Source organism: Trachurus japonicus, chromosome 23, assembly GCF_045865225.1.
Source record: "Trachurus japonicus isolate A0001 chromosome 23, Traja_1.0".
In the NCBI taxonomy this organism is placed as follows: Eukaryota; Metazoa; Chordata; class Actinopteri; order Carangiformes; family Carangidae; genus Trachurus; species Trachurus japonicus.
This window is the reverse complement of record NC_140929.1, coordinates 510,328-523,942: the sequence shown is the minus strand read 5'-3', so window position 1 is coordinate 523,942 and position 13,615 is coordinate 510,328. Positions and strand designations below refer to the sequence as shown.

The 13,615-nt window shown below is 42.6% G+C and overlaps 1 protein-coding gene across 1 annotated transcript in view; it reads left to right on the top strand.

Annotated features, from left to right (window-relative positions):
* stab2 (stabilin 2) overlaps nt 1-13,615 on the top strand; it is a 93,768-nt gene that overhangs the window by 65,272 nt on the left and 14,881 nt on the right. The window contains exons 44-56 of the mRNA XM_085769422.1: nt 1,139-1,258; nt 1,349-1,393; nt 3,451-3,543; nt 4,621-4,776; nt 4,869-4,988; nt 6,163-6,222; nt 6,709-6,885; nt 7,672-7,761; nt 7,836-7,982; nt 11,383-11,442; nt 11,540-11,663; nt 12,170-12,319; nt 13,378-13,482. Of these exons, the coding sequence (XP_085625548.1) occupies nt 1,139-1,258; nt 1,349-1,393; nt 3,451-3,543; nt 4,621-4,776; nt 4,869-4,988; nt 6,163-6,222; nt 6,709-6,885; nt 7,672-7,761; nt 7,836-7,982; nt 11,383-11,442; nt 11,540-11,663; nt 12,170-12,319; nt 13,378-13,482 (1,447 nt within the window). The remainder of the gene's footprint in view (nt 1-1,138; nt 1,259-1,348; nt 1,394-3,450; nt 3,544-4,620; nt 4,777-4,868; nt 4,989-6,162; nt 6,223-6,708; nt 6,886-7,671; nt 7,762-7,835; nt 7,983-11,382; nt 11,443-11,539; nt 11,664-12,169; nt 12,320-13,377; nt 13,483-13,615) is intronic.

The following is a 13,615-nucleotide window of genomic DNA, read 5'->3' as shown; positions in this document are numbered from 1 at the left end:
AAAGGACCCAATGCGTTTCGACGCTGTCTTCATCAGGGGTGTGTGTTTTTTTGACTGCACCACCATCCTTAGACAGTCAGTTAGTCAGTTTTTTCCTCAGTTTATTGTCACTTATTTTCCCTTGAAGAGCACCTTGAGCTCTTCTACACATTTTTTTCACCTTTTTTCCCTTGGCCTCTGCAGCACTCACCCTCCCCCCTCATTTTTTCCATAGAACAGACAGAGGCAAATTTGTTGCGACGTGCTTGTGTTTTTCCCAAAGAACGTCTCTGTTTTCATGCATATCCGCCGTGTCTGCCCCGTAAACTTAAAGAGCAACTAAACTCCTCAGTTTTGGATGACGTGCTCTAAGCTTGAAATTCAAAAAATGCCTTGATTATGGGCGGGACTCCAGGAGCACTCTCCGATCCCCCCCCCCGCACCCCATTCACACCTGCGAAATCACACAAAAGAGAAAAAAAAAGTAATAAACACATATCGACACTTCTGCTAGCGCTAACGAGCTACTAACGAGCTACTCTAACAGCACTAGTAGCGCGGACACTACTAGGAGAGGACGCCAGAGCCGTGACACAGCATCTACAGCTGATCCGCCGGCTCGTTAGCTCGTTAACGGCTCGTTAGCTCGTTAACGGCTCGTTAGCGCCGGCCGCACTAACGATTCCCATCCAGGCAGCTGTTAGCAGCCGTTAGCCGCAGCAGAGCAGCTAGAGTGCCTAGCAACCGTTAGCGGCAGGCAGCAGCCGGTGCTGATTGGTCGGGGAGCTGGTGGCCGGTGACGAAAGCTGCCTCCAAACCGTCATCTGCCTCCATCTCAGCCAATAGAAACATTCGATTGTAATAGCCGTGTTTCAACCCATAGAGGGCAGTCACTCTACATTTTTACTACAAAATACACCAATATTTTGACTAAAATGTCAAAAGTTGGACCAGAATCAACCGACAACACTACTTCACACCCAAATACATTTGTTTTCAGCAGAAAAAAGTGGTTTAGGGGTTTAGTTCCTCTTTAAAGAAAGGGGGAAGGGCGCAATGGTGTTCCGGGTACGGATGGTGTTCCGGGTACGGATGGTGTTCCGGGTACGGATCGGGCGCTGACAGAGCTAACTGAAGCTTCTTCCCCGGGTGTTTGCAGAAGAACGGCGGCTGCCACCAGTTCGCCCGCTGCAACATGACCGGCCCGGGCGTTCGCACCTGCAGCTGCTTCAAAGACTTCCTGGGAGACGGACTCGTCTGCCGAGGCACCGTGGCGAGGGTGAGCAGCCGTAACCATGACTACACTACGTCACTACGTATGTCCGACCACTGACCACTGACCTCTGACCTCTGACCTCACTCTCTGCAGGAGATGCTGACCAGGAGTCTGAGGGACTTCTACCTGTCTCTGATGGTGAGTGACGAGGCATCTCTGTCGCCCCCTGCAGGTCAAAGGTCAAACACCGTTCAGTTTCTCTCAACTAGTAAAACACTGAACCCTGCTGTCAGAACCCATTTATTGAATTGGTCGCCCTTTTGTCAGAACCTTAAAGGGATACGCCAATATTTTTTTTTTCGTGTCTTGCCTCACTCCCGAGTCCATGACCAGCAGATAGACACCATCCTTTCCACTGTGCGTGCAGTAACAAGGGAGATAGAGCCGTATCGCCGTAATTAGCTTAGCTCAAACACTGGAAGTGTATGGGTAGTGTTAACCTGCCTTCACCTAAAGTCGCTAATTAGCTTAGCTCAAACACTAGAAGTGTATGGGTAGTGTTAGCCTGCCTCCTACCTAAAGTCGCTAATTAGCTTAGCTCAAACGCTGGAAGTGTATAGGTAGTGTTAGCCTGCCTCCTACCTAAAGTCACTAATTAGCTTAGCTCAAACAATGGAAGTGTATAGGTAGTGTTAGCCTGCCTCCACCTAAAGTCGCTAATTAGCTTAGCTCAAACACTGGAAGTGTATAGGTAGTGTTAGCCTGCCTCCACCTAAAGTCACTAATTAGCTTAGCTCAAACGCTGGAAGTGTATAGGTAGTGTTAGCCTGCCTCCACCTAAAGTCGCTAATTAGCTTAGCTCAAACACTGGAAGTGTATAGGTAGTGTTAGCCTGCCTCCACCTAAAGTCGCTAATTAGCTTAGCTCAAACGCTGGAAGTGTATGGGTAGTGTTAGCCTGCCTCCACCTAAAGTCTCTAATTAGCTTAGCTCAAACGCTGGAAGTGTATGGGTAGTGTTAGCCTGCCTCCACCTAAAGTCTCTAATTAGCTTAGCTCAAACGCTGGAAGTGTATGGGTAGTGTTAGCCTGCCTCCACCTAAAGTCGCTAATTAGCTTAGCTCAAACACTGGAAGTGTATGGGTAGTGTTAGCCTGCCTCCACCTAAAGTCGCTAATTAGCTTAGCTCAAACACTGGAAGTGTATGGGTAGTGTTAGCCTGCCTCCACCTAAAGTCGTTAATTAGCTTAGCTCAAACACTGGAAGTGTATGGGTAGTGTTAGCCTGCCTCCTACCTAAAGTTGCTAATTAGCTTAGCTCAAACACTGGAAGTGTATAGGTAGTGTTAGCCTGCCTCCTACCTAAAGTCGCTAATTAGCTTAGCTCAAACACTGGAAGTGTATAGGTAGTGTTAGCCTGCCTCCTACCTAAAGTCGCTAATTAGCTTAGCTCAAACACTGGAAGTGTATGGGTAGTGTTAGCCTGCCTCCACCTAAAGTCGCTAATTAGCTTAGCTCAAACGCTGGAAGTGTATGGGTAGTGTTAGCCTGCCTCCACCTAAAGTCTCTAATTAGCTTAGCTCAAACGCTGGAAGTGTATGGGTAGTGTTAGCCTGCCTCCTACCCGAGTCAGAAGCTGATTTCATTTTAGCTCTAAACTCTGTAAATATATCACTTTATCCACATTTCAAACATGTTTAGGTGAGAAAGTAGCCGTTTAGATCAGCAGTGTGTCGTTAATTTGTCTAAATACCAGCTGTTTACAATTTTGTTCCGACGAATTCGGCGCTACTCAAGCTAGCCGTTGTGACCAACGCACTTCCGGTTACTTTCACAAAATAAAACACCCGTTTCCCTTTACATACAGAAAACCATGACGATAGAATTTGTGCTTTTACTGTATGCTGCACTTTTGTAGTTGTAATGTGATTTTTATTTTTTACTACAAGTGCTAAACAGTTTTGTTTTGTTTTGCAAAAAGCATTTCCCTATTCTGAACACTAAAGATTATTTCTACAGCTTTATGATCCTATCATTGTGTTTTTTCTGTGTTGTGTGTATTCAGACGGTTCAGTGGTGTTTTTCATTTTGATTGACTCGGGATCTGATCTGTCAGTGTTTGGATTTGACCCCAGTTTTAACTGTTTTGGTTTTGCAGGAAGAGTCAGAGGTTTTGTGAATGTAGTGGATGGAAGGTTTCAAGAAATGTGTCTTAACAGTTAATAAAAGCTGTAACACATGTTAAATCTCTGTTTCAGATCGTGGACATTTCTCTGAAGGGACGCGGCCCGTTCACCGTCTTCGCCCCGTCCATGGCCGCCTTCAAGCCCGACAGCATCACCGCCGCCAAGGTGAAGTGTGTCGCAGTGGTGTAGTCTAATGTTGTGTAGTGGGTAAACTGCTTTTTATGTGGTAAACTGTTCATACTTGTATCACATAGACGCTGGTTCGCAAACTTTTTTACATCAAGGACCCAAAATTGACACAAACTAGACCACGGACCCCCATTGGACAAAACACCAGAAATACACAAACAATCAATATACGTTTAAATTAGGCGTAGCTACATTTTTAAAAGATTATAGAGAAATTCCTGGAAAAAAAAGTGGTACAATTTCTCCAAAAAAGTTGAAACATTTCTAGACGAAAGTGGTAAAAAAATTCTCACAAAAAAATAAACAAAAAAGTTTAAAATTTATTAGAAAAAAGTGGTAAAATGTTGCTTTTTATTTTTTAGAAAAATCTGGCAACATTTCTCAGAAAAAATGGTTTTAAAAATTTTAGAAGAAACTGGTAAAATTTATCAAAGAAATTCTAGAAAAAGTAGTAAAATGTCAATAAAAAGTTGTGGACGGCCTTGAACCCTGTCAACTCTCCCACTTTGAGAACCATTGACATTCACACTGCAAAAACTCAAAATCTTTCCAAGAATATTTGTCTTATTTCTTGTCAAAATGTCACATTTCTAGTCAAAACTAATCTCTTTCCACTTAAAATAACTTGTTTTTAGATCATTTTCACTTGTTTCAAACTAATTTTCACTTGAAATAAGTAGAAAAATCAAAAAGTTTTTTGTGCTTGTAATAAGAAAGAAAAACTTGCTCCACTCCAGATTTTTCTACTTATTTCAAGTGAAAATCTGCTTGAAAGAAGTAAAAAGTGTCTAAAAACAAGCAAATGTTTATGTGATGAGTCTTATTTTGAGTATAATTTGATTTGTTTGGACTAGAAATGACATTTTGACTAGAAATAAGACAAATATTCTTGGTAAGATATTGAGTTTTTGCAGACTGAGTAAACCTGAGTATCACAGACTACACCACTGGTATATAGAGTATATAGTATAATAGCCTACCTGAGTATCACATAGACTATACCACCGGTGTGTTAGTTGTTTCCTCACAGCTGCTGTTTGTTTGTGTCGTCAGATGAAGTCTCTGAGGAAGAACAAAAGCAAAGAGCGCTTCGCCTCCATCATGCGCAACCACATCGTGATGTGTCACACGCTGCTTCCCGCCGACCTGAGTCGACCCCGAAACCTCACGGCTCTGTCCGGGGTCGTCCTGACGACCAGCTCCAACCAGGTGACCAATCACAGCACAGACGTTCACTGTGTTGTTGAAGAAGTTGATGTAAACGAAGTGACGAGTGAAACTGTTTTGTTTTTTGTTTTCAGGGCCACATCTTCATCAACGAGGCCAACGTGACCTACAGCCACAACGTCGCCAGCAACGGCATCTTCCACGAAATCAACCAGATCCTCCTTCCTCCAGACCTGGACGAGCCGGAAGTCGCTGTCAGTCATCAATGACTCATCAACGACTCATCAATGACTCATCAATACCCAGGGGGCAAAGCAAAAAATCAGACAGGGAGCGTTGTAAAAGGTTTGACAGCAGAACTTGAAGGATTAAAACCTGGGTGGACAACCCGGTCAACTAGCTGCTGGAAAGCTACAGGGGACAAAACCCCTTTCTGGGGTCATTCTGCTGGAGAAATGATGTAAATGCAAATATTTAGGTACTACAATGGCATAAATAGTCATACAACTATAACATTTGGCAGAGAGTATCTTGACACATAGGGGGAGGCAGGAAAAAAAGATTCTGGGGTTTGTTGTAACTCGATTTTAAGATATCACCCTCAACATCCCAAAAAAGACCAAAAAAAAGTACTGTTCGCCTGACAAATTCTCATGGAAATTATTATTTTTCAGCACTTTATGGAGAATATCTATGCCTAACATGTATATAGAAAACTTCCTTAATTCATAAGCTTCCATTTGAGTCCCAGATAGCCTTTCTACTAGCTACTGGAAAGCTACAGGCTGCCTCCAAACAATGCAACACCTATTGTGAAAAACTCCATGTTAACAGAGCGATAGAGGAGACCGTTGGCCACAGCAAGTGGAGCTTTGGAGATAGAAAGGCTATCTGGGACTCAAATGGAAGCTTATGAATTAAGGAAGTTTTCTATATACATGTTAGGCATAGATATTCTCCATAAAGTGCTGAAAAATAATAATTTTCTTGAGAATTTGTCAGGCGAACAGTACTTTTTTTTTGTCTTTTTTGGGATGTTGAGGGTGATATCTTAAAATCGAGTTGCAACAAACCCCAGAATCTTTTTTTCCTGCCTCCCCCTATGTGTCAAGATACTCTCTGCCAAATGTTATAGTTGTATGACTATTTATGCCATTGTAGTACCTAAATATTTGCATTTACATCATTTCTCCAGCAGAATGACCCCAGAAAGGGGTTTTGTCCCCTGTAGCTTTCCAGCAGCTAGTTGACCAGGTTGTCCACCCAGGTTTTAATCCTTCAAGTTCTGCTGTCAAACCTTTTACAACGCTCCCTGTCTGATTTCCAAAAAACTGGGATTTTGCACCCTGGATACAATGACTCATCTGTGGATTGATCGGTGTTTAATCCCTGATCGTGTATTGATCTGACCTGACTTGTTTTCTCCAGATGAACCTGACTGATGTGGCCAAACGTCACGGATACCAAACCTTCTTCAAACTCCTCCAGGTAAGATGTTCCCTCACTGCAAAAAACTCAAAATCTTACCAAGAATATTTGTCTTATTTCTAGTCAAAATGTCATTTCTAGCCAGAACAAATCTAATTCTACTTAAAATAAGACTCATCACATTAATACGTAGCTTGTTTTTAGACACTTTTTACTTCTTTCAAGCAGATTTTCACTTGAAATAAGTAGAAAAATCTGATAGTGGAGCAAGTTTTTCTTTCTTATCGCAAACACAAAAAACTGGCAGATTTTTCTACTTATTTCAAGTGAAAATTAGTTTGAAACAAGTGAAAATGATCTAAAAACAAGTTAATATTTAGGTGATGAGTCTTATTTTAAGTGGAAAGAGATTAGTTTTGACTAGAAATGAGACATTTTGACAAGAAATAAGACAAATATTCTTGGTAAGATTTTGAGTTTTTGCAGTGCTCCAGATGTTCCCTCCAGATGTTCCCTCAGACCCACTGATGTGTTGCTGTGTTTCAGGACACAGGTGTGATGGACCAGGTGAATGATGGGATGCACCAGCCGGTGACGGTCTTCCTGCCCTCCGACGTCGCCATGGCGACTCTGCCTCAGGAGCAGAAGGACTTCCTGTTCCACCCGGACAACCGAGCTCAGCTGCTGGAATACCTGAAGTACCACGTCATCCTGGCTCAGAAGGTGACGCAGCCTCACCTGAGCTCATCATGTTACAGTGGATAAAACACTTAAAGGGATACGCCAAAAAAAATGTTTTCATGTCTTGCCTCACTCCAGAGTCCATGACCAGCAGATAGACACCATCCTTTCCACTGTGCGTGCAGTAACAAGGGAGATAGAGCCGTATCGCCCGTAATTAGCTTAGCTCAAACACTGGAAGTGTATAGGTAGTGTTAGCCTGCCTCCACCTAAAGTCGCTAATTAGCTTAGCTCAAACACTGGAAGTGTATGGGTAGTGTTAGCCTGCCTCCTACCTAAAGTCGCTAATTAGCTTAGCTCAAACACTGGAAGTGTATGGGTAGTGTTAGCCTGCCTCCTACCTAAAGTCGCTAATTAGCTTAGCTCAAACACTGGAAGTGTATGGGTAGTGTTAGCCTGCCTCCTACCTAAAGTCGCTAATTAGCTTAGCTCAAACACTGGAAGTGTATGGGTAGTGTTAGTCTGCCTCCTACCTAAAGTCGCTAATTAGCTTAGCTCAAACACTGGAAGTGTATGGGTAGTGTTAGCCTGCCTCCTACCCGAGTCAGAAGCTGATTTCATTTTAGCTCTAAACTCTGTAAATATATCACTTTATCCACATTTCAAACATGTTTAGGTGAGAAAGTAGCCGTTTAGATCAGCAGTGTGTCGTTAATTTGTCTAAATACCAGCTGTTTACAGTTTTGTTGTTGTTTGTTGTTTTAAGAAATGTGTTTGAGCAACCTGGGAAACACTGAAACGAACGTCCTGTTGATTGTGAACTTTCAGATTTACGCTGAAGGCCTCGTCCACCATGACTCTGCTCGGACGCTGCAGGGCTCCTCCCTCTCCTTCAGCTGCGGCGGCGTCGACGACATCGTGAGTACGACACTCAGACGCCGGAGCGCGAGACGAGGAGGCGACGCTGTGATTAACACGCTGTCTTTGAACAGGGAGAAATCTTCGTGAACGAAGGGAAGTGTCGAGTCGTTCAGAGACACCTGGTCTTTACCGGCGGCATCGCCTACGGCATCGACTGCCTGCTGACTCCGCCCAGTCTGGGAGGACGCTGCGATACACAGACGACCTTTGACCTCCAGGTAAATGATCGTCACTCTGCCCCTCTACAGCGCCCCCTGCTGTTCATATACTATATTAGGGTTGCGATTTTTATGTTAATTGCGATTTTTTTTCAATTTTAATTATTTTATTTTATTTTATTTTATTTTTTGGGAAGACCAATCTTTATTGTACGATCATGTATTCTTTCTGTGCCATTACACTCGACAAAGTCAAACCGGCCTGTTGTGTTCGTTTGTTCACAGATATCTATGTGAACAAACGAACACAACAGACAAACTGATGTGATGTGTACGGAAGCCGAGAACGGCCACGTCCATAATATTTTTTTTATAATCGTTTTCTCGTGATAACGACTTATTATTTCGTTATCTCGAGATAACAAAGTCCGTTTTCTCGTGATAACGAATTAATTTATTTCGTTATCTCGAGATAACAAAGACCGTTTTCTCGTGATAACGAAATAATCATAGAATGTGTCGTTGACATGGTTGCCTAGCAACATGTTTCCCCGGTGCAATCGCTTCTGTTTACGGGGTTAATATAATCAAAGACGGTTTATATAATACATCCATGGTAGCAGCTGGTTAGCCGCTGTATGTTCGTAGCAGGAGGAGGCTACTAAAGCGAGTCTGTTGGAAACACTACACATCTACAGATCTAACGTAACAGAAGAGATGTTTTTCGTGGGATAATTGCCCAAAACCATGTGTAGAACTCAAATCAGTGAGCTGATTAATGTGATCACATCATCCTGATTTCAGCCTTCAAGAGCTGCCACTAACGTTAGTCTGCTCTGAGGAGCTGTCAACAATGAAGTACCCGGTAAGTTACACTTAACGTTAGTTTGTTTACTGAGCTGGGCTTATTTAAGGGGCTACAGGTTAGCATAAACACATGAGAGTAGACTACGTTATGGCAGCTTCAGCTAAGGTAATGTTAGCTAGTTGCTGCTCAGATAAAGCTCATGAACACTGCTGTCTTGCCAAATTAACATTAGCCTACATGTCAGTGGTCGCAGGCAACAGGTGTCTGATGGTTCGAGATAAGGCTGTGATTTCTGACAGCAGCAGCAGCCAGTAGCTAACGTTAGCTTAGCTGAAACAGGATAGATGGGACCACCGGCCGGTAGCCCCTTAAATAAACCCAGCACAGTGACGTTATACAAACTAACGTGTAACTTACTGGTAAGTTATTGTTGACAGCTGGTGTGGACAATAATCACACCAGTGAGTAGGCTAGAGTAGAAAAGTTAACTGCCCCAAGCTCGAGCTGAACAGTAGCCTTCTGTTGCTAGGCAACCATGTCAACGACACATTCTATGATTATTTCGTTATCACGAGAAAACGGTCTTTGTTATCTCGAGATAACGAAATAAATTAATTCGTTATCACGAGAAAACAGACTTTGTTATCTCGAGATAACGAAATAATAAGTCGTTATCACGAGAAAACGGTAATAAAAAAAATGTATACGGACCTGGCCGTTCTCGGCTTCCGTAGATGTGTGTATTGTTTTCTGTAAATATTCGTATTGTCAAGTGTTTGGTTCAACCTGCTCTTGTTTAAGGACAGAAAATCACAATAATTGAAATATAAAATCGCAATACTTGGTAAAATCGAATCGCAATACTTGTTTAATCAGAATCGCAATTTAAATCGAATCGGGACCCAAAAATTGTTAGAGAATCAAATCGGCACAAAAGCATATCGGCCCAGCCCTAGTATATATACCAGCATCTGCTGAAGCTGTCGCAACTGCAGAAGGTACTGAGGAAAATTAGTGAACCATCTGTCTACTGATATTGTGTGAGGCGTTCAGGGAACATTAGAGAACCATACTGGCTGTATTCTAAACCGCATACTATACTGCTAGTACGTACTGATTTGGCCAAAATGTAATATAAAGTATGCAGTATGCAAACAAAAGCTAAATCTGCAGTATGAGAAAACTTCCTGGATGTCGTACTGATTCGGGAAATGTATCTGACCAGTCTACATTGTGTCCTGTATCCCACAATGCAATGCTCCCCTGACGTCTAACCGTAACCAAAGACGGTAGTGTAGCCGTGTACCGTTTAATAAAATAAAACTTAATGCAGACTGATCGGTTCATTGTAAAATATTTATTTATTTTTTGTAAATGTGGTGATTTCTGTACGTAACGTTAGGCTCCAGAGCCCCGAGGCAGCGCTGCTCTTCTGTCCAATACACACAGGAAGCTTCACTTTACATTCAGACTAACTAATGCTACTGATACAGCTGTTAGATTTCATCACTGAGACCAACATTTATCTCCTAGAAATAACTTAACCAGCCAGTGGTAAACCTCTAAAAACCTGTGGGTAAGTTAATCAGCGATGGTTTTCTCCCCCGGGATGAGGACGGAGGTTGGCCGGCCGAGCAGCTCTGCAGACCGGCTGCTGCCTCTGTGATGTCCCGGTCGCTGCAGAGCTTCACTTCTCTGAAAAACATCGGAGCAAACTTCTAAACAGCCGTCGTTTGGATCAACTGGCCGTAGATTTGGGATCTAAACAGTTACTTTCTCACATGAAAACATATTAAAACTTAATAAAGTTACATAATAACAGCGCTAGAGCGGGAAATAAAACAGCTTTTAGCCTGTTTTACAGATACTGCTACCGGTTGCTGTGAAATGCATTCTGGGAAACTTGTATACTAGGGGTGGGCCAAAATATCGATACGGCAATATATCGCGATATTTTGTATCGTGATACGATATCGATATTCAAAATTCGAATATCTATATATTGATATTTCGATATATCGATTTTTTCAAATAATAAATCATGTTTCAGACGTAAATCCAGTACAACTTCCGCACCTCTGCTCCGCGAGGTGTCACTGTGCTGCTGCCTCAGACAGTGTGTTGTTGTTCATGCAAACATGTTGTTGTAACTTGCGCTTGTATAGTTACAATAAAATGGCACGGATCATTTAAATTACGTTGTTTTGACTCAGTTTGTCCCATGAATTATCACTATCATCTGATGTACATACAGCTCAGATTTTAAGATGCATAATGCCTTTTACATTTTTCAGTGAACTATGTAGAATATCGCAATATATCGCAAAATGTGGATATCGCAATATCATATCGTATCGTGACTCAAGTATTGTGATGTGTATCGTATCGTGAGGTCCTTGGCAATACCCACCCCTATTGTATACTGTTACTGCGGTGTGAACGGTGTTAGTCTGCTGAAGTAGTATACTGAATCCTACATTCAATATGTAGTATACAGTACATACTAATGCAGTGTGTAGTATACAGTACAGTAGTATGCAGTTTTGAAAACAGCCTGTCTACTGTGGTGCGTTCAGGGAACACAGGTTATTGAGGTTTTGGTGTAAAACTCAGACTTTAGTTTTTCAGTGTCTGTTTGTTTCTCTGTGGTAGATGAGCTGTGGTCTGTGCACGTCGTCAGCGTCTCGTTGTCCCCGAGGGTCCAAGCTCAAGGTGAGGTCATCGCCGTGAGGTCATCGCCGCGTTCTTCCTCCTCAGGTGTGACCATGTGTGTGTGTGTGTGTGTGTGTGTGTGTGTGTGTATGTGCAGGAGATGCAGAAGTGCGACCTTCCCTCCATGTTCGTCGCTAAGAACTCCGGCTGTCGCAGCGTCTGCGCCGTCCACTTCTGGCAGCCCAAGTGTTGCCACGGTTACCACGGACGGGACTGTCTGGGTGAGACTCACACACACTGAAAAAAAAACTGAAATATCTCACCAAGAATATTTGTCTTATTTCTAGTCAAGACTCATCACATTAAAAGCAGCTTGTTTTTAGACACTTTTTACTTCTTTCAAGCAGATTTTCACTTGAAATAAGTAGAAAAATCTGAATCTCATCTTTGTATGTTGCTCCACTATAGATAGATAGACATCTTTATTGGCAAGTTTTTCTTTCTTATTACAAGCACAAAAAACTTGCTTTCACTGGCAGATTTTTCTACTTATTTCAAGTGAAAATGAGTTTGAAACAAGTGAAAATGATCTAAAAACAAGTTCATTTTTAGGTGATGAGTCTTATTTTAAGTGGAAAGAGATTAGTTTGGACTAGAAATGAGACATTTTGACAAGAAATAAGACAAATATTCTTGGAAAGATTTTGAGTTTTTGCAGTGCAACTATGGCATCACTGATTGGTTCACCTGTGTGTGTGTGTGTGTGTGTGTGTGTGTGTGTGTCCAGTGTGCCCCGGTGGCGTCGGCGCTCCCTGCAGTAACCGTGGTAAATGCGATGACGGTCACCTCGGCAACGGCACCTGCAGCTGCGCCGCGGGCTTCGGGGGCGTGGCCTGTGAGCTCTGCAGCGCCGGCTTCCACGGACCGACCTGTAAAGGTACAAGCTGCTTCCTGTCTGCACTGCAAAAAATCTAATGTCTGACCAAGAATATTTGTCTTATTTTTAGTCAAAATGTCACTTCTGGTCAAAACAAATCTCATTCTACTTAAAATAAGACTCATCACATTAAAGCAGAAGTAAGTGATCCGGTGGTTTTGGCTAATGCTGCGTTCCAGTCAGGCTTTTGAAATCGTAAATTACAGCTTCAAGTCACGACTTACGACTTTGTAGCGTTCCAGGCAACACACTCGTGTTTCTCCGACCTGTTTTACCTGTGAAAGTCACTATAACGGCCACTCGTAACTTCTGACCCGTGAACTCGTACCAGATCGAACTGGTACCACTTCACAGGTCGGAAAAACACCAGTTACGGGTTGCCTTGAACGCACCATAACAGTCCTCGTCCCGACGTCACCACATTCAGGCGCATCCCTTGGCTGCACACACAGAGAGGACTGCCCCTTTATGCCGTTCTCTCTCCTCATTGGATAAAGGTTGTAGGATACAAGGAAAGTTTTCTCCTGGGCTCAGAGCAGAGCAGAGTGACTGACAGACCCGTGTTTCAGACCAAACACTCTATAGAAGTGATTGCTGTCGGAAGATACAACTATTTAAGACTTAGATTAACACAAAAATATCGCTTACTTCTGCTTTAAAAGCAGCTTGTTTTTAGACACTTTTTACTTCTTTCAAGCAGATTTTCACTTGAAATAAGTAGAAAAATCTGATAGTGGAGCAAGTTTTTCTTTCTTATTACAAACACAAAAAACCTGCTTTCACTGGCAGATTTTTCTACTTATTTCAAGTGAAAATTAGTCTGAAACAAGTGAAATTTATCTAAATACAAGTTCATTTTTAGGTGATGAGTCTTATTTTAAGTGGAAAGAGATTAGTTTTGACTAGAAATGAGACATTTTGACAAGAAATAAGACAAATATTCTTGGAAAGATGTAGAGTTTTTGCAGTGTGTGTTTCTGTGTGGTGATGTCATGATGTCATGTGACCTGTGGGCGGAGCTAAGAGCTAACCACCGCCGCCGTGTCGTCCTGTCTCAGCCTGTAACTGCTCAGAACACGGGTCATGTGACGACGGGCGGCGAGGGACCGGCGCGTGTCTCTGTGAGGACGGGTGGGGCGGCGAGCGCTGCGACGTCCAGCTGAGTGAGTAACACGCAATGTTTTTAATGTTGATACATAATTATTATTTTGACGACGATGACACTTTGCTCTTTATATGTGAAATACTCAATTATACACTGACACTTTGCACTATGTCGTTGTTTGAAGTTCTTTG